The following is a 21637-nucleotide window of genomic DNA, read 5'->3' as shown; positions in this document are numbered from 1 at the left end:
GTGTCAAAAGATGGGCGCCCTTCTCTTTCAAAAATGAGCCCAATAATATGTATATTGAAATATATATTAACAGTACTACTAATCAAAGTAATATATAGCAAATCAATATACCAATCACATATATGATCACTCAATTAGTATATAATTAATAAGTAATACCACTGTACATAAGTACATAAGTACATAAGTAGTGCCATACTGGGAAAGACCAAAGGTCCATCTAGCCCAGCATCCTGTCACCGACAGTGGCCAATCCAGGTCAAGGGCACCTGGCACGCTCCCCAAACGTAAAAACATTCCAGACAAGTTATACCTAAAAATGAGGAATTTTTCTAGTCCATTTAATAGCGGTCTATGGACTTGTCCTTTAGGAATCTATCTAACCCCTTTTTAAACTCCGTCAAGCTAACCGCCCGTACCACGTTCTCCGGCAATGAATTCCAGAGTCTAATTACACGTTGGGTGAAGAAAAATTTTCTCCGATTCGTTTTAAATTTACCACACTGTAGCTTCAACTCATGCCCTCTAGTCCTAGTATTTTTGGATAGCGTGAACAGTCGCTTCACATCCACCCGATCCATTCCACTCATTATTTTATACACTTCTATCATATCTCCCCTCAGCCGTCTCTTCTCCAAGCTGAAAAGCCCTAGCCTTCTCAGCCTCTCTTCATAGGAAAGTCGTCCCATCCCCACTATCATTTTCGTCGCCCTTCGCTGTACCTTTTCCAATTCTACTATATCTTTTTTGAGATACGGAGACCAGTACTGAACACAATACTCCAGGTGCGGTCGCACCATGGAGCGATACAACGGCATTATAACATCCGCACACCTGGACTCCATACCCTTCCTAATAACACCCAACATTCTATTCGCTTTCCTAGCCGCAGCAGCACACTGAGCAGAAGGTTTCAGCGTATCATCGACGACGACACCCAGATCCCTTTCTTGATCCGTAACTCCTAACGCGGAACCTTGCAAGACGTAGCTATAATTCGGGTTCCTCTTACCCACATGCATCACTTTGCACTTGTCAACATTGAACTTCATCTGCCACTTGCACGCCCATTCTCCCAGTCTCGCAAGGTCCTCCTGTAATCGTTCACATTCCTCCTGCATAAAATCATTGAAATTACTTAAATGCATACGAAAGGATATAACTCTAACTCAATTATAAAGAGCAAGCACAAATGTTAAGCACTGAACTAAGGAAATCAAAAAGAATAACGCCACAGTATAATTTTTTGTGTGCCTTAACTATATAAGAAGTACAACTTCAACTACAAAGTGTACCTTTAACCTTAAGCATAAGTATCAATGTATAAATGCGTGTCCGTGCAACTAAGTCTTAACTTTAAATTAAATAATCATTAAACTAAAATGCAATTCAGAGTGGCATAAGCAAATCAATCAATTAAAATCATAAGTATAGAAGCCATAAGTAATAAAATCATAAATGAAGGAATAATTATAATGGAATAGCATCAGATAGTTCATGAAGTCTCATGGACAACAAATGATCTGAAGAATGATGAAGGGTGGCAAAGATAACACCACTTGAATAATGTCCATATCATAGATATCTCAAGCATAGCGCTGTTGCACATTACAATCCATGATGAAAAGTTCAAATGATGTGTAAGAAACCTCAAAGTTAAGTCTTTTTAAATTCAAGTGTAACAGTGTCATGATGTCTATGAGGGAGATATTAAAGTCTTACTTCATAGTTACAAAACTCAAAATGCACAAGAATTAAAACACAAGAAATGAAATAAAATTCAAATCATGGGTATCGTGTAAAATGTAACAATGAGTTCACTCGGTGTAGTGTACTAATCTAACTTAATCACAACAGCTACTTATAATCAGAAATTTTTTTTTTGAGTAATCTTTTTATTAATAACAAGCAGAGCAGATTAATACAAACGCTTGACCAATATACGTAAAATTCAAACTATAGCATTAGCTTATTATCAACATCTAGTTACTCATTACAGAAAAAAAAAAAAAAAGAAGAAAATATTAGCACATTGTAGGGCTCATTTTCAAAAGAGAACATGTTTAAAAATGGAATAAAGCAGCATTTGGACGGTTTACTCACCAAAACGTCCAAATCGGTATTTTTGAAACCCATTTTCTAGATGTTTTTCTATGCTGTCCATCTGCAGTGCATCCAAATCTCAGGGGTGCTTGTTGGGGGTGGGTTAAGGGCAGGATTTGGGCATTCCTAAGGCTTGGATGGAACAAAACGAAAACGTCCAGGACTAAAACTAAGATGTTTTGAGTTAGACCTGGTTTAATAACGACTAAGCCACCAAAAAAGTGCCCTAATTGACCAGATGAACACTGAAGGAATAAAATAATAACCCTCTTACTCCCCCAGTGGTCACTGACCCCCCTTCCACCCCCTAAAGATGTAAAAGAAACAGTACATACCAGCCTCTGTGACAGCCTCAGATGTTATAGCCAATCCTATTACCGCAGCAAGCAGGTTCCTGGAGTAGCCTAGTGGTCGATGCAGTGCACTGTGGAGAAAGGGACCTAGGCCCATAATCTACTCTGTTACACCTGTGGTGTAAAGTGTTAACCCCCCCCCCCCCCCCCCCCCAAAAAAAAAAAAAAAAAAAAAAACACCAAAAATCTACTGTACCCACATATAGATATCATCTGTAGCCATAAGGGCTATTGTAGTGGTGTACAGTTCGGTACAGTAGGTTTTTGATGGGCTCACTGTGCAATATAAGGGAGCAACAATGAGATATGTACCTGGGAGTTTTTATGTGAAGTCAGCTGCAGTGCCCCCAAAGGTGTCCCACTGCTCTGCTGGGATGTTTGTGTGGCTAGTCTACTAAGAGTACCGGCTCCTCCTACATCCGAATGGCTAGAATTTGTTCATTTTTCATGTGGACTTTTTTTTTTTTTTTTGCAAATGGACCAAAAAGATAAATGCACAGAGCACAAAAACATCTACCAAGTGGCCATTAAAAAGATATACATTTTGTTGTTTCGAAAATTTCTATATTTACTTTTTGGATTTTGGATGTTAAGCAAAACGTCCAAAGTCAGACTTAGATGTCATATTGAAAATGCCCCTCTATGTGTAGCTCTTTTCTTGCACATTGGGAAAATGTCCATGTGCTCTTTTTCACTGTCATGTAACTGTATGAATGTCTAGCATTTACTACCGTGTTTCCACGAAAATAAGACACTGTCTTATATTAAATTTTGCTCCCCAAGACCTGCTAGGTCTTATTTTCAGGGGAGGCCTTATTTTTCGGGGAAACATCGGGGTCACCCCCCCCACCCGAGATCGCCGGCTCCCCCCCTCGATCGGCGGCTCCCCCTGCCCTCAGTCGCTCCCGGAACTAACCTCTTAAATGCTTCCTTTCACTATTCATCTTCGCACTCGCCGCAAGCAGCAGGGCAGGCCACTCCTTCCTTCCATGTCCCGCCCTCGCCTGACGTAACGTAACGTCAGGAGAGGGCAGGACACGGAAGGAAGGAGTGGCCAGCCCTGCTGCTTGCGGCGAGTGCGAAGGTGAAAGGAAGCGGTTAAGAGGTTAGTTCCGGGAGCGACTGAGGGCGGAGGGAGCCGCTGATCGAGGGGGGGAGCCGGCGATCTCGGGTGGGGGGGTGACCCCGATGTTTACCCGAAAAATAAGGCCTCCCCTGCTAGGTCTTATTTTCGGGGGAGGCCTTATATTTTCAAATTGCAGCAAGACCTCTACTAGGTCTTACTTTCAGAGGATGTCCTATTTTCGGGGAAACACGGTAAACTGTATGTGCATGCTGAAAATCTCAGCAGCAAGTAAAATCTGGAACAAGAATATTGGAATAGCACTTCAGATTTCTGCACTCTGATTTCTGCACTTCATCAGTGAAAATAAAATACAATTGGCTCCCATTCTAGGTTAGTAATACTCAATAATAAATGGAAATACAAAACATTACTTCACTAACTTCCCTGTGTTACTAAGCTGTGCTAGCATGGACACTGCCCATTCACTAAACACGGCTTAGTAAAAGGGAGGTAAATCTGCAAAGGCTCTGTCTCAAAAGAAATTTGGAGCACAAAGGATTAGTTACTAAAAAAATATATATATATATTCTTTGACAAAAGAGTAAATAAATTGTATTGATAAAATTCTAACCAAATTCTGACAAAAAGCTCTTGAACTTCATATCTGTTCTACTTGTGTAAAACAAAAAAAAAGAGAAGTGAACTCCATTTGTAAAAGTAACTGAAAATGTACAGATACAATTTTCCCTTTTCATTTCAATTATTAAGACAAAACTGAATGAAAATTAATGGTTAAAGCAATGAGTTAAGAATCTTTGAATCCAGGGTTTATATCCCTCTGATGCTTCTTGCGATCTCAGGCAAGTAACTTACCCCTCTATTGCCTCAGGTACAAACTTAGGGGTCCTTTTACCAAGCTGCGGGAAAAAGGCGAGGACCATTTTTCCTGTGTGCCAGGGCCATTTTTTCTGCAGCTGATAAAAGCCCAAAACCGATTATTGCCAGATTAGCACCGTGCAAGCCATTTCTGGGGGCTTTCTTGTTCCCCCAGAAATGGCGCATGCTAGGGGCAGGACTACCAACAGCAGCTACGTTGGGCCAGCAGTAGTCCCGGAAGAGCAAGCATTAAGCCTGCGTTGAGCTTACCACCGCTTTGTAAAAGGGCTCCTTAGATTGCAAGCCCTCAGGGGACAGAGAAATATCTACAGTCAGCACCTGAATGGAGCTCACCTTGAACTACTATTGAAAATACGCAAGCTAAATACTGTTTGCCCGTCTCTCATTTCTCTCATATCCAAGGATTTATGGAAGGTGAAACTGGTACAATTTTCATAGCCTTGTCCTGGTTGATTCATCTGTATAAGTTATTGGTCAAGACACCAATTCAGCTGGCAAAATGAGAATCCATTTGCTGTTTTTAACAGCATAGATGTTGAACACCCATTAATAGTATATCTACAACTTCTTCACAACATTTGTTATCCTAATAGCCTCTTGAAAGCAGTTCAGTGGAGAAGCATACTACTTTGTGGAAAATGTTCTCCATTTGCTATATTCAAGGATAGGTTGATTCATTTTAAAATCATTTCCATGGATCCTGCTTCAGTATTAATTTTCCTTTTATTATCTGATCCTAAAAGAAAACAGACCCTGTACACACTGAACTGTAAAAGTGTTGGCTTAGAATATGAAAGAAACACTGTAACATCACCGGTCTATTAGACTCTTAATTTCTTTTGATCTTATCAGATTAGGGACTACAATAGTTTAAATCTTTACTGAACCAGCTAGCAGATTCCACTGCTACAGCCTAGCAGTATTACAGTTGAATAGTACAGTAAAAAAAAACTCAACAGACAGTTTGGTTCCCCATCTTTATTTGCTTTCTGCTGAAGAAATATCAGGCTGCAATGTGGTGGTCCATGCCTTCGCAATATATTAAGGCCTAAACAATGTTCCCATCTGTTTGGCTGATCCAGCTTGTCAAAGTAGGAAGCAAAATTACTTACCTGAAATGAGGGTTCTCTATAGACAGTGCAGTAAATCAAACTCAAATAGCAGAAAACAGAGAGCAGCAGTGATCTGCAAATGCTCAACAGCAGACAAACAAAACAGATCCACAGATAGTAAAGGGTGCCTGATGTGATCACATTTCACCTGCACTCAGGTTGTGTCAGGGGCCATCTGTAGAGGATGTTGAAGGAGGAGTATTACTCCAGAGATAGTCAGCTGTAGTTGCTTTGCTTATACTTTTAAACTAATAGGGGAAGTATTACTTAGGATCCCCTGTAGTTGGCCTCTGATGCAGCCTGAGTGCAGGAGAAACGTGATCACATCAGGCACATTTTACTAATAAAACCTCTTATTTAAACCATTTGTGGATCTTCTTCGTTTGCAGTCAAAACAGACATGTGCACCCACCTTCCCAGAGATATGACTCCTAACCTCTGCACCAAACTAAGGGACTCGAAGTATCGGTTGTGTAGGGCATTCTGAACTGTGAGAAAAAACTTCACATGTTGGCTCAGTCAGATGATGTCAACCAGTTGCATTTCTGATTTAGCCAACTGTCTATAGGGAATATACATTATAGGTATGAAACCTTGTATTCTCCATCATTACTGCAGGTACCCCCACTTTGCAAGTACTTTGGGACAGAAATTTATCATACTTGAACTATTATTAACATTATACAGCACTGTGTACATCCAGCAGCACTGTAAAAATAAGATATAGTATTATTATTAAATGTTTTCTCTTATTTTTTTTAAAGTACAAGATAAAAGTGCTGTCAAAGCTTGCTGCAGAGTTGAGCAGATATATGCTAGAGAAAGCAGCAGAAGACACCAGCAGTATTTTGAGGTCACCAATGCCTGGGACTGTTGTGGTAGTTTCTGTCAAACCCGGAGACATGGTAAGATTATCACTGGTTTTGTATCATCTTTCTTAGTTTCTTTTTATGAAATATATTAAATGTTACTTGGTTGCATTATGTCTGTGTCCGTTTATTTTTTGTTACCTTTGCAAAGCAAAGACAAAAAATTAAGACATCTAACAAAAAAAACTTCTTTTAGATTTGTTTTCATTTAGTTGTAGATAGCATACAGCTAAGACGCCTATTCAAAAAAGCTTGATGTGCAATTTAAGATTGTTTGGTATAAATAAGGCTGTGTGCGCTATGTGCTAAATCCTTGGAGACAATTTTCAAAAGTCATTTACCTGAGTAAATAGACTTTTAGAAAATTTCGCACCTTGTATGTGGGTAAAAGTAGTGGAAAGAGCAGCATACCACCAAACAAAGATAGGAGACATGCAAGGCTTTAATTGCACCAAGGAATGTAATGCCCAATGTGGCCACTTTTCACCTACAAGTTTGTGTCAGGGGCAATAACTAGAGGGAGACAGACAAATACACACTTCCCTCTAGAGCAAACAATCATAGACAATTAGCCTCCAAGCACTTCATACAGAATTGCTTACAAATATTTCTGTTCTGTGTTTACTGCAGAAAATAAACTCATATAGCAATGGAAGTGGTAGACCTCAAGTAAGTTTCAGAAGGTTTTGTTTGTGAGGAGCTAGCTAAACTAAAAATAGACAAAAATGATGGGACTAGATCAGGGGCGTATCTGGAATCCGGCGGTAGGGGGGGCCAGAGCCAGAGAGGGGGGGCACATTTGTGCCTCCCTCTCCCCCCCCCCCTGCCACCGCCAACTCTCTCCACCCCCCTCCCCGTCGTCAACCCTCCCCCGCTGCTTACTTTTGCTGGCGGGGGGCCCCAACCCCCGCCAGCCGAGGTCCGACCCGCAGTCTTCATATTTCGTCTTCCTCCGACTCCTCCGTGGCCATGCTGCAAGGAAGTAACGCTGCAGTGCTGATTCGTTGAATCCAGTTCGGAGTCTGACGTCGCAGCACGTTGTACGCGCTGCGACGTCAGACTCCGAACTGGATTCAACGAATTCGCACTGCAGCGTTACTTCCTTGCAGCATGGCCACGGAGGAAGATGAAATATGAAGACTTTGGGTCGGTCCTCAGCTGGCGGGGGTTGGGGCCCCCCGCCAGCAAAAGTAAGCAGCGGGGGAGGGTTGGCGGCGGGGAGGGGGGCCAGGGCGAAATCTGCGGGGGCCCAGGCCCCTGTGGCCCCACGCAGATACGCCCCTGGACTAGATGGAATACCTCCAAGGATGTTAAAGAAACCAAGGGAAGTTCTGGCAGCAACACTGTCTGTATTTTGGTGCTTTAGTGGTTCTTAGGAGGAAAACTGGAGAAGGGCATATGTGGTCCACAAAAGCAGAAGGAAGGAGGATGTTAGAAACTACAGACCACTTATTCTGACCTCTGTGGTAAGTAAAATAATGGAAACAGCACTAAAATAGAGGATAGAACAGTATCTGGACTCCAGTGGGTTTCAGGATTCTAGACAGCATGGATTTACCAGAGTTAGGTCTTGTTACACAGATCCTTGACTGAGTGACCAGAGAGTTGAATTGAGGGAGACTGCTAGATATGTTGTATGCAAAGTCTGACACAATTCCACATAGAGGTATATTTTCAGTGCAGAGATTTACAAAGTCCCATAGTAACCTGTGGAACTTTGTAGGTCTAAGTGCTTTGAAAATGAGCCCCATAGTCAACATATAAATAAATTTAGCTTCTTTCATATCAGCCTAAAGTGACTGACAGGGTTAGAAACTAGTTGGGTGGGAGGCAATAAAAAGTAGTGGTAAATGGCTTCACTAAAGATAAAGGCACTACCAGTAGTGTGCCACAGGGATTGGTCTTTGATCTGGTTTGCGTTGTTGGATAAGGTTTTGCATCTTTATGAATAATACCAAAATCTAAAATTGGGTAGACAGACTGAAAAGTATGGATAACATAAGGAAAAATCTAGTGGAAATGGAAGAATTGTCTAGAATTTGGTAGCTAAGATGTAATACAAAAAAACACAAGGTAATGCATTTAGTCTGCAAAACCCAAGGAAGCATTACAATATAGGGTGCGAAGTAGTTCTCTAGACAGAAAAAGAACAGGACCTGGAGGTGATCATGTTTGATGATCTTAAGGTTGCCCAACAGGTAGAAAAGATGATGCAAATGCCAGAATGATGCTTGGGTGCATAGAGACAGAAATGGACAACAGGAAAAATGAGGTGATAGTGCCTCTGTATAAATTTCTCGTGAGACCTCATGTGGAGTACTGTGTACAATTCTAGAGACTTACACCTTTGGGACAGACTTACAAATCTCAGTGTGCATACTTTGGAAGAAAGGCAGGAAGGGGAAGATACGTTAGAGAAAGTTAAATGTACAGAACATGCACAGGGGATCTCTAAGGGAGAGGAAAAGTTGGTATGGAAGGGTATACCAGTAGGCCATGTGGTCTTTATCTGTAGTCATTTTCATTGTTTCTTTGATCATTGAAGAAAATTTATAAATGATTTGCTTATTGAGTTGAAAATTAAATTGAAGAGCTTGGGAGAATCAGATGTCTACAAAACAGTCAAGCAAGAATTTGACAGTAGATATACTGTAGAATCACCAAGTGGGAATAACTCATTGACACAATATCAAATGACTATCAAGAGGAAGCAGATAATTCAATGATTAAAGAATTGCAACACTAAGATAACCAATGCAAATCCATAAAATGGACATTCTGTAAGATTTAATATGGAAAAATTGTCACACAGAAACTGAATGTCTCTACAATGACATGTTTATGAACAAATTGTAAAACTAAACATGGATGAGATACATCCCAGGGTACTGGGGTAGGCACACTAAAGGATGTGTTTAATAGATCATTGAATACTGGAGAAATACCACAGAATTGGAGATGAACAGATATGGTCCCTCTTCACAGAGGTCATAACAGAGAAGTAAGCCTTGCCTTAGTGATGTTTAAGGTAATGGAGATGCTACTGAAGAAAAGAATAGTCAAATATCTACATTGAAATGAGTTACAAGATCTGAGGCATCATGGTTTTACCAAAGGCAAATTGTGCTGAATGAATCTGATTGATTTCCAAATCTCCAAGTTTATTATAGTCTTGATATTCCACTCAATGAGATTCTTTCAGGGTGATTAATCAAAACTAAAAGGAAACTCCCACACAGAATGGGCATTAAGGAGTGCAGGGAGAGATTACTCTTTATGACAATCCCACTGCAGAAGGCATAGAAACATAGAAAAATATAGGCAGGTAAAGACCATATGGCCTATCCAGTCTACCCATCCATGCCATCTACTCTCCCAATCACTCCCTTAGAAATCCTATGTACTTGTGCCAATCTTTCTTGAATTCAGATAGTGTTTTCGTCTCCACAACTTCCACCCTTTCCATGAGGTTACTTCTGAGTTTGTCACCTTTCTTCAGACAAGGCTGTCCACTGTCACCCCTTCTATTTAACTTAGCCCTGGAACCCCTACTTATTTCTCTTCATCAGAATTCTGCTATTCATGGCATCTCCTTTAACATGAAGAACTCAAAGCAGCGGCCTAGGCAGATGATATTTTACTATTTTCACAAACCCTACACAATCTATAGGACACTTTTTAAAACTGGTAGATACTTATGCTCAATTCTCAGGCGACAAAATTAATAAAAAACTGAGGTAATACCCCTTAATGTACACACCACTCCAAGTATTAGCTCACGTTTTGAATTTGTTTGGTCATCTAGTGGCTTTCGTTATCTTGGATTAGATCTCTTACCAGATCTAGACTCTACTGTGACTTCTAATTCAAAGAAAATTCTTTCAATAATCAAAGAACAGCTTCTTACATGGAGCCCGTTGCACCTTTCCTGGTGGGGAAGATTGGAATCTATAAAAATGGTAATAACGCCAAAAATCAATTTCGTTTTAAGTATGATTCCAACTTGTTTTTCCCCGTATTGTACATCAACAAATAGATAAACTTGTATCACAATTTTTGTAGGCTTCCAAAGTCCCCAAAATTGCTTTGAAAACATTAAAAAAATCCTACAGAACTAAAGCTTTCATTACTCAACAAGCTTGTTATTGGATTGCTACACATTCCACGTGGTTAAAATTTGAAAAAGAATTATGAGCTCAATATTTACATCCACTACATATTTTTTTCAGTTTGCGAAACATTACAAGATAATTCTGTTATAGTTTCATCTCATAAATGCCTGATTGAACTAGATAAATATATGGAAATCCCTAGTGAGAACTCATTACATTCCATAATTTGGAGTAATCTCATTATTAAAATCAATAATTCACATATATTCTGGTTAACTTAGTATAACAAAGGAATAATTTATATGGATCAATTATTGTTCAATGGAGCTTTGCATTCCTTTTCTATATTGCAGAATAAATATCTATTACCCTTTAACCAGTTTTTTTAGAAGGTTGCAACTGCAACATTGCCTTACCAAGACAATTTCTTCACAGCAACCGTCTATAACGTCCTTTTTGAGAAATTATTTAGTACTGGTCTTATGGCCTCTAATATATACAAATGTTTAGTATCAAAAGAATCATCTTTGAAATCTGACCTCATGCAATCATGGGACTTAGACCTGGTGCACAAACTAACATCAAAACAATGGAAAGACTTGTAGAAATTCTTGGACGACCAGTAATTTCAGCTAATATGATCCATTCTCTCTTCTTTTTGCATCACAAAGCCATCTGGACTCCACAAAAATTAACAGTTGCAGGTCTACTACCTCATAAACTCTGTTAGTTATGTAAAACATATCCTGGAATTCTGAAACACCTTCTTTTTGAACACAGTCTCACTCATACCTTTTGGAACAAGATATGGAACATTATTTCCAAAATTTTACATATTCAACAACCGCTGTCATGGAAACTGATTATTTTTGGTTCTCTGACATTGGACATGTCTCTGGACAAACATGACTCTAAATTGCTTAATATTTTATTAGCAGTTTCTGTGAAATCTGTACTATCCAATTGGAAAGATCATTCTCTTAAATATTCATTTATGGTGGCAATCTGTATTGCAACTTCATCAATTTGAAGTTCCAATAATAGACAAGAAAGATCTCTCTCCATTGGCACTTAAAGTATGGTCTAGTCTTGACTCTTATATGTCCACTATTTAATTACTTACCTAACAAATTGGGGTTTTTTGTACTGCCTGTTCTCATTAAATTTCTTTAATAAGAATATTCTGTTGTACATTTGTTCTTTGTTTCAAAATTCAATAAAGATACTTGGACACAAAAAAAAAGGAAACCCAACCTTATACCACACACTCCTTCACACACCAGTTTAGGAGCTGGTATAAAATACAAGGCTGAAGTACATGTGTATGTGTATATCTTATAACCTACATGTATACTTCATGGCTCCACCCACGCTTTGCACAAAATACACCCCAAAATACACATTCTTGTCATCGATCATGCTTTTACACATGGAGTATTTTATAAGGGACCTTCTACATGCATAAAACAAGGAGTTAATATAATTTTTTTTTTAATAAAAGTACTCCCATAATGTTCAAGAGGATAAATTGGACACTTTCAGAAACATTAATTATAATTTAGTTTCAGGAGTTCAAAATACAAAAATTATTATGTGAATTATTTTAACTTTCAAATTAATTATCTATATGACATAGGAGCTAATTTTCAAAAGAGAAAACATCTAAAAAGTGGCATAAAGCAGCATTTGGATGTTTTTCTCACCAAAATGTACAAATTGGTATTTTTAAAACAGATTTTCCAGATGTTTATCTATGCTGTTTATCTGCAATGTATCCAAATCTGAAGAGGGTGTGTTAAGGACGGGATTTGGATGTTCCTAAGACTTGGATATTTTTCAGCAATAATGGAACAAAACATCTAGGACTAAAACTAATATGTTTTTAGCTAGACATGTTTTAATAGCAACTAAGCCACAAAAATGTGCCCTAATTGACCAGATGACCACTGGAGAAATAAAGGAATAACCCCCCTTACTCCCCCAGTGGTCACTAACCCCCCTCTCACCCCCCCCCCAAAGATGTGAAAGAAACAGTACATACCAGCCTCTGTGATAGACTCAGATGTTATAGCCAGTCCTATTAGAGCAACAAGCAAGTCCCAGGAGTAGCCTAGTGGTCGATGCAGTGCATTGTGGAGAAGGGGGACCCAGGGTAATAATCCATTCCAACTGTTGCACTTGTGGTGGAAAGTGTGAGCTCTCCAAAATCCACCAAAAACCTACTGTACCCACATATAGGTGACACCTGCAGCCATAAGGGCTATTGTAGTAGTGTACAGTTGGGTACAGTAGGGTTTTGGTGGGTTTTGGAGGGCTCACTGTACAATATAAAGGAGCAATGGTGAGATGTGTACCTGGGAGCTTTTATGTGATGTCCACTGCAGTGCCCCCTAAGGTGCCCCACTACTATGCTAGGATGTTTGTGTGGCCAGTCTACTAGGAATGCTGGCTCCTCCTTCATCCCAATGGCCTGATTTTATGCATTTTTCACTTGGACATTTTTTTTTTCAATGGCCCAAAAAGATAAATGCACTGAGCACAAAAGCATCTAGCAAGTGGCTATTCTTGGAAAAGAAAAACAGCCGTTTTGCTGTTTCGAATATAGCTATATTTGCTATTTGGATTTTGGATATTTTGAGCAAAACGTCTAAAGTTGGACTTAGATGTCACATCAAAAATGCCTCTCCGAGTAACATAGGAGATGATGGCACATAAGGCCTGTATGGTCCATCCAGTCCGTGCAACAAGATAAACTCCATAGCATATGGTATGATGCGATATATATGCATGCTTGATTTTGATCTGCAATTTTTGGGGCACAGACCGTAGAAGTTTGCCATGTGTTGGCCATATTCCCCCAATTACTGGAGTTGCCATCAAAGCCCCACTCCAGTCCATTCAAATCTGTCCAGCCATGATCGGGTACAGACCATAGTAGTTTGCCCAGCATTGGCCTTCTAAGAACTGTTAAGTTTGTTGAGATTCCATTCTCTTTCCATTTAGGATTCTTTTGTGTTTATCCACACATTTTTGAACTCCATTACCGTTTTTGTCTCTACAATCTCTCACAGGAGGGCGTTCCAGGTATCTACCATCCCCTCCATGAAAAACTACTTCCTTATAACTAAGTTAATTTATGTTCTCTAGTTCTACTTTTTTCCTGTCTCTGGAAAAGGTTCATTTGTATATTAATACTTTTCAAATATTTAAAAATCTGTATCATAATACCTCTATCCAGGGGCAGACTGACCATTCGGGCAACTGGACAGTGCCCGAGGGCTGAGAGACTCTAGGGGGGGCCCAGAGGCTCTGCCCAATTGCCCGCCTCCACACACTACAGCCCCCATGGGGCCCTGGTGATCAAGAAGCAAGACTACCGTGGGAAGTCTCAACAGCCATTTTGTAAACACGGCGCCATGCTGGGCAGACTAGAGGCAGCGGGTGGGCAGGAAAGAAGGGATTTATTTCCTGCCCCTGAATCCACAGCCACTAGACCACCAGAGTCCTTCAAGGTATGGGGTGACAGTGGCAACACTGTAGGAGGGAGGCAGCACGGTGGGGGTGTGGGCACTGATGGCAGCAGCAGCAGCAGCATGGCATGGGGACCCAGAGTACTCTCAGTCCACCCCTGTCTCTATCCCTGTTTTCCTCTAGGGTATGCATCTTCAGGTCATCAAGTCTCGTACATCTCATGGCACATACCCCATACCATTTTAATCTCTTTTCTCTAACTTCAAATCGTATTACATCCTTAGCAAGATACGACCTCCAAAACTGTACACAATACTCCAAGCTGGGCCTCACTAATGATTTGTACAGAGGCATCAATATCTCCTTTATTCTGTTGGTTATACCCTACTTTATGCAGCCTAACATCTTTCTGGCCGTGGCCACCACCTTGAGATTCTCAGACACCATCACCCACAGTCTCAGTCATGAGCTGTTCTTATCAATATCTCATCTCCTGTCCCGTACATCTCCTTTGGATTTTTGCACCCCTAATGCATCACTCTGCACTTTTTCATTTTAAATTTTAATTGCTAAACCTTAGACCATTCTACTGCGTCCTCCAGGTTGTCCACTCTGTTGGTGACTTTGTGTCATCCGCAAAAAGGGAAACTTTTCCTTATAACACTTCAGCAATACCTCTCACAAATATATTAAATAGAATTGGCCCCAGTACTGATCCTTGAGGCACTCCACTACTTGCCTTCCTTTACTCCAAGCAGGTTCCATTTCCTCCAATCATGTTCAAGCTAAGTTCAGCCTGCCTAGCTTATTCCTGAGCCTCCTAAGAGGAATCATATCAAAGACTTTGCTGAACTCCAAGTAGGTTACATCTAGCTCATGTCCTTTGGCCAGTTCTTTGGTCACCAAGTCAAAACAGTTAGCTTAGCAGGGTTTTAAAAAGGTTTGGATAATTTCCTAAAAGAAAAGTCCACAAGCTATTATTAAGATGGATTGGCCACTGTTGGAAACAGGATACTGGGCTTGATGGACCTTTGGTGTGTCCCAATATGGTAATAATTATGTTAAATCAATCAGATTCATTTGGCAGGATTTTCCTTTGGTAAAACCATGTTGCCTCAGATCCTGCAACCCACTGGATTCTAGAAAGTTCACTATCCTTTCCTTCAGTAGTGACTCCCTTATTTTCTCTACCACCGATCTGAGCCTTACCAGCCTGTAGTTTCCCACTTCTTCCCTGTCCTTGCTTTTGGAAAGAGGGACCATGTCCACTCGTCTGTAATCTCGCAGAACCTCTCCTGTTTCTAAGGATCTATTAAATAACTCTTTAAGAGGTCCTGCCAGGATTTCTATCAGCTCCTTTAGTATTCTGGGCTTTATCCCATCCAGCCTCATAGCTTTGTCCACTTTAAGATTTTCAAGTTATGTTTGTTTGTTTGTTCTATTTATTTATTTATATTTGTATCCCACAATATCCAAAAATGAGTTTTGGTTCAATGTGGCTTACATTTAACAGTTGTTAGAGATTATATTGATTCAATTACATTTACAAGGTTGTATGATGCTGTGTTTTACAGTGGTTGGCAAGATAACTATTAGTTTGTATAGAATAGTCATTGGGTTTCTTGAGAAGATATGTCTTAGTTCATTTCTTAAATGAAACACTTTCTTCCATGAATAATATAATAGCTACTCCATTCCCAGATATACTTTTGACAGCCAACTGTGGTTTTCCAGGATTTTTCTCCGTGAACACTAAACAGAAATATTTGTTGAGCATGTCTACTTTATCCTCATCACTCTTAATATAGCTGTTCTCAGCACCTTTCAGTCTTACAATTCCATTTATAGCCTTTCTACTCTGCTCAATATATCCAAAAAGGTCTTGTCACCTTTCTTTACATCTTTAGCTATTTTTTCTTCTGTCTGTGCATTTGCTAGCTGTGTTTCCCTCTTCACTTCTTTGAGTTTCAGCTGGTAATCTTTTCCATGATCCTCTTCTTGCATTCTTCTGTATTTATTAAATGCTGCTTCCTTTGCCTTAATTTTTTCAGCCACTAGTTTAGAGAACCATATCAGCTTCCTGTTCTCTTGTTTTTATTTACTGTCCTTATATATATATATTTTTTTTTTTTTTTTGTTACATTTGTACCCCGCGCTTTCGCACTCATGGCAGGCTCAATGTGGCTTACATGGGGCAATGGAGGGTTAAGTGACTTACCCAGAGTCACAAGGATCTATTGCCTATTTATAGCTGATTTCAGCTTGGACTATTGGCTTTCAAATTCTCCAATGTTTTCCCAGGCTCTCGGCTTTTCTTTAGGTACTCCCTCCATTTTACTTAAATCAGCATGACTGAAATCCAGTTCTTTGAGTTTTGTGCATCTGCATTCCACTTTACCCTTTATATCAAACCATAGTGTGTGATGATCACTGTTGCCTAGGTGGACATTCACCCAAAAATTAGAAACACTCTGTGTATGAGCACTTGATCTACCATCACCCCTTTCCTCATGGGTTTCATCATCATTTGTCTAAGCAAAGCATTTTGGCAAGCATCCACAATCTCTCTATTTCTTTCTGATTCTGCTGATAGGATATTCCAATCCACATCAGGCAAATTGAACTCTCCGAACAACAGCACCTATCCTTTCATTCCCATCTTACGGATATCTTCGAACAGACACTTGTCCAGCTTCTCCTGGTGTACTAGAGGTCTGTAGACAAAATGTGTGTAATTACAGGTTCCATCTTCCCTTTCCAAGACGGTAAGCCTGACTTAGTGCTGGGCAAAATAGTGAGAACTATAATAAAGAACATGGTTTAATGGGACAGAGTCAACATGGATTCAGCCAAACGAAGTTACGCCTCACTAATTTGCTTTATATCTTTGAATGTGTGAATAAACATGTGGATAAAGGTGAGCCAGTTGATGTGCAGGGGCATTTTCGATATGACGTCTAAGTCCGACTTTGGACGTTTTGCAGAAAACATCCAAAATCCGAATAGAAAAGAAGGTAATTTTCAAGAAAGAAAAATGTCTGTTTTTCAAAAATACTGTTTAGACCAAGGTTTTGTGATTGGCACACTTTGTTTTTTGGTCCACTTTCAAAAAAAACCCCAAAAAACAGTCCAAGTACAAAATGCACAAAATTAAGCCATTGGGATGTAGGAAGACCCAACATTTTTAGTAGACTGGTCCCCCATACATCCCAGGAGATAAATGGTGCACTCTAAGGGCACTGCAGTGGACTACAAAAACATGCTGCCTGATACACATCTCACCATTGCTCCCTTATTTTGTCTGCTAAGCCCCCCCCCCCAAATCCACTACCCCCAACTGTACATCACTACAGTAGCCCTTATGGGTGAAGGGGACACCTCTATGTGGGTACAGTGGGTTTCTGGTGAGTTTTGGAGGTCTCACAGTTTTCACCACAAATGTGACAGGTAGAGGAAGATAGGGATCTGAGTTCCCCAAGCCATGGTGCACTGCACTGACCACTACACTACTCCAGGGACCTACCTGGCTCTAATATCTGAGGCTATGATAGAGGCTGGGAAGTCATACTTCTATTCACATTTTTGGAGGGTGGGAGGGGGGTCAGTGACCACCGGGGTGGTATTAGGGGGTCACTCCTGATTCCCTCCAGTGGTCATCTGGTCATTTAGGGCACCCTTTTGTGCTTTATTCATTATAAAAACAGGTCTAGCTCAAAACTTCTTAGTTTTAGTCCTGGACGGTTTTGTTTTGTTCCATTATGGCTGTAAAACATCCAAGTCTTAGGAACGCCCAAATCCCACCCTTAACACCCCCTGACATGGCCCCTTGTGTTTTCAACGCACTTCTGATGGACTTCATCAAAAAACATCTAAGAATTGGTTTTGAAAATATTGATTTGGATGTTTTTGTGAGAAATATGTCCAAATGCTGCTTTATGCCACTTTTTAGACTATTTCTCTTTCGAAAATGAGCTCCATAGTATATCTAGATTTTCAGAAAGTGTTTGACAAAGTTCCTCATGAGAGACGTCTGAGAAAATTAAAAACCTATAGGATAGGAGGCAATGTTCTGAATTGATTGATGGATAGAAAACAGAGGATAGGGTTAAGTGGCCAATTCTCTAAGTTGAGGAGAGTGAATAGTGGAGTGCCCCAGGGATCTGTGCTGGGACAGTGCTGTTTAACATATTTATTAATGATCTAGAAATGGGAATGACGAGTGAGGTGATTAAATTTGCAGATGACACAAAACTATTCAAAGTTGTTAAAACACATTTGGATTGATTGCAGGAAGATCTTAGGAAGTTGGAAGACTGGGCATCCAAATGGCAGATTAAATTTAATGTGGACAAGTGCAAAGTGCCACACTTTGGGAAGAATAATCTAAATCATAATTATTTAATGCTAGGTTGCACCCTAGAGAGTCAGCACCCAAGAAAGAGATCTAGGTGTCATTGTGGACAAAACGCAGAAATCTTCTGCCAAATGTGTGGTGGCGGCCAAAAAACCAAGCAGAATGCTAAGAATTATTAAGAAAGGGATAGAAAATAAGGCAAAGAATATTATAAGCTCCTGTATCACTCCATGGTGCAACCACACACCGAGTATTGTCTGTAATTCTGGTCACCGTATCTTTAAAAAGATATAGCAGCATTAGAAAAGGTTCAAAGAATGATGACCAAAATGATTAAGGGGATGGAACTCCTCTCATATGAGGAAAGGCTGAAGAGATTTGGACTCTTAGCTTGGAAAGAGATGGCTGAGGGAGGCTATGATAACGGTCTACAAAATACTGAGTAGAACGGGTTAAACGTAGATTGGTTTTTAACTCTTTCAAAAAGTATATATTTTTTCACTTAGTGAATAGTTGTGCTCTGGAGGATGTGGTTAGTGTATGTGGTGTGGGTTTTAAAAAAGGTTTGGAAATGTCCTGGAGGAAAAGTCTGTTATTGAGATAGACATGGGGAAAGCCACTTCTTGTCTTGGAATCAGTAGCATGAGTCTTGCTACTATTTGGGATTCTATCAGGAACTTTTGATCTGAATTGGTCACTATTGGAATCAGGATACTGGGCTAGATGGACCACTGGACAGAATTGATATGGTTATTCTTATGTTCTTATGTCAATCCATATTGCATCTTCTTTTCCCCAAGTTCCCTGCATTTCAGCCACCTTGATATTTTTTTTTCACAAACAGTGGCTCTCCTCCACTCCTTCGGCTGTCCCTATTCTTTCTAAAGAGATTATAGCCCGGTATGGTTGCAAAGTATTCATGGGAATCATTGAACCATATCTCTGTAATAGCGATAATATCCAGGTCTGCTTCAAACATCAGGGCTTGCAATTCTTGAAACATTTTTCTTAGACTACAAGCATTTGGCTCATTACTTTCCATGTGTTAAGTGAGTTATTTGGATGGTGTTCTGTATTAATGTTAACTTCTCCACTGCTGTCATGTTTTTTTCTGGGGGTGACTTTATGAATTCTCTTTCTTCCTTTGGTAACCCCTACCCTCTAGTTTAAATGTCCAGAAATATACTGTCTGAATTTTTTTTTTTTTTGGCAAGGATCCTTTTTCCTATCACAGAAAGACGTAGCTCAACATTACAATACAGTCTTCTATTCTTCCATATATTGCCCCATCCTCTTATATATCTAAAACCTTCTTGGTACATGATTTATTTAGTAGGATTTATTAACCGCCTTTATGAACAGATTCACCCAAGGCGGTGTAAAGCAGGTCCAGTTTAATATAAAACTTCCAATGTTGTTAACAGCATAACGATAGTAAAATGACCAAATATAAATACAATAGATTAGGTAAACTTGGAAATATGATGTCAATACATTACAAACAAAAGCATAACAGCATGGAAGAATATTCAAATAATATAGATATAATGTCAGTATAATACCAATGAAATACCTAATAAGCAACACAATAGAATATTCAAATAGCATAGATATTTTGCTAATGCTTTTCTATGAGACTGAGGGGCCAAGTACCAGGGCCACCAAGTGGGGAGGCGGGGCTGGCAAGATTCCCCTGGGCCTGGCCTCCAAAGGGTGCCTGGCACCGGGATCTGTCTCTCTTCTGCTCCTGACGGGACCTGGGTGATTGCGTACCGACAGGTGCAGGAGAGAGAAAACTCCGGCGGGATCTGTCTCTCTTCTGCTCCTGACGGGACCTGGGTGATTGCGTACCGACAGGTGCAGGAGAGAGAAAACTCCAGCGCCGGGCCCCCTTAGAGGCTGGGAAGGAGCAGACACAGGGCTTTGGGGACTCTGGTTTGGCAGACAGGGGTCTCCAAGCCCTGCCATCAGAAGCTTTCCCCCAGCACTGTTCTCCACCTTATTGCCTGTCCTGCAGCTGCTTTTCCCCTCACGTTGCGCATGCTCGGTTTTGATTAAGTTGAGCATGCGTTACGTGAAGGGAAAAGTAGCCGCAGGGTAGGCAATGCGGTGGAGAACAGCGCTGGAAGAAGGCTTCTGGCGGGGCTTGGGGACCCCCACCAGCCAAGGTATAATGGAGTTGCAGTGAGGGGGCATGGAGGTGGGGCAAAATGTGCCCCCACACACACACACACACACTTTAGCCTCCGCTCCATGCAAAACCTTTGTGGTCTGGCTGCGCAGCAGTCCTGGGGGGGCCCCGCGGCCCGGGCCCGGTCAGTCTCTCAGTGGCCCTGCTAAGTGCAGATATATAGATGGGGACAAGATGGGTAACAAGATGGGTAATACAGAGTCAGTTGGGATATATAGATGGGTGGCTAAACACAAGGCAAAATCTTTGTACAGTTAAACAAGATATAAGGAACTGGTCTAAGTTACAGGGTGTGCAGCAAGCTAGTCAGGTGCGGGAGTGAGTGTATAGTCACTCACCACATATAACAAAGGCTTGTGAGAAGAGCCAGGCTTTCACCTGCTTCCTAAAGTAGAGGTAGTCTTGAGTCAGGTGTAGCCCCCCCAGGACCTCCCTATTTCTTATGCTAGTATTTTTGCATAATTTTATGCTGATTGTTTTATTTCATTATTAATGTTGAGTTGTATTTTCCCTCAAATGTTGAGGTGGTCTTTTTATTATTGAGATCCGCTTCGAATTTTACTGAAATAAGTAGAATATAAGATCAGGGCTTAATTTGTGAGGGAGCGGCCTGGAACGCAGTTCCACCACTTATTTTCAGACTCAAGAGAAACAAGGGCATTCTGCTCTGTCCCTTCCTTCCAAACAGCCTGTAGGAAAAAGGAGGGTAGGTTGTGAGCCTGGAGCAAAGCAGAGAACAGTTACTGTAATTTCTAATCCAAACCCTCTTCTCCTGTTGCACCTGCTCATGACCCATCCAAGCCTTTCCCTACTCCACAGTTCCACTTCATTTTTATCTGCAAATTAAGCCCTGTATAAGATCATACATAGTACAGTGTGTAACCTATAAGGAGTGGCAGGTGTGGCTCTGGCTGCCATATTGGGCAGACTAGATGGCAGGGCCGCCAAGAGACTAAACTGGACCCGGGGCAAGGCCTCCCCCACCCCTGCTTTCATGCCGCCGGCGCCGCAGTCCCAAGTCTCCACCCACTCACCCCCCAGCCCCGTCAACAGCCCCCTCCATCCGCCACCGGGCCCCCTGCATTCAAATCGGCAGCACCTCACCTCCG

General features: G+C 40.8%; 1 protein-coding gene across 1 annotated transcript in view; it reads left to right on the top strand.

Annotated features, from left to right (window-relative positions):
- Positions 1–21637, top strand: part of PCCA (propionyl-CoA carboxylase subunit alpha) — a 1085625-nt gene that overhangs the window by 1018773 nt on the left and 45215 nt on the right. The window contains 1 exon segment of the mRNA XM_030201346.1: positions 6296–6436. Within this exon segment, the coding sequence (XP_030057206.1) occupies positions 6296–6436 (141 nt within the window).

This window comes from Microcaecilia unicolor, chromosome 4 (assembly GCF_901765095.1).
Source record: "Microcaecilia unicolor chromosome 4, aMicUni1.1, whole genome shotgun sequence".
NCBI classification, from domain to species: Eukaryota; Metazoa; Chordata; class Amphibia; order Gymnophiona; family Siphonopidae; genus Microcaecilia; species Microcaecilia unicolor.
The sequence above is the reverse complement of the archived record's forward strand: the minus strand, read 5'-3'. Positions and strand labels throughout refer to the sequence as shown.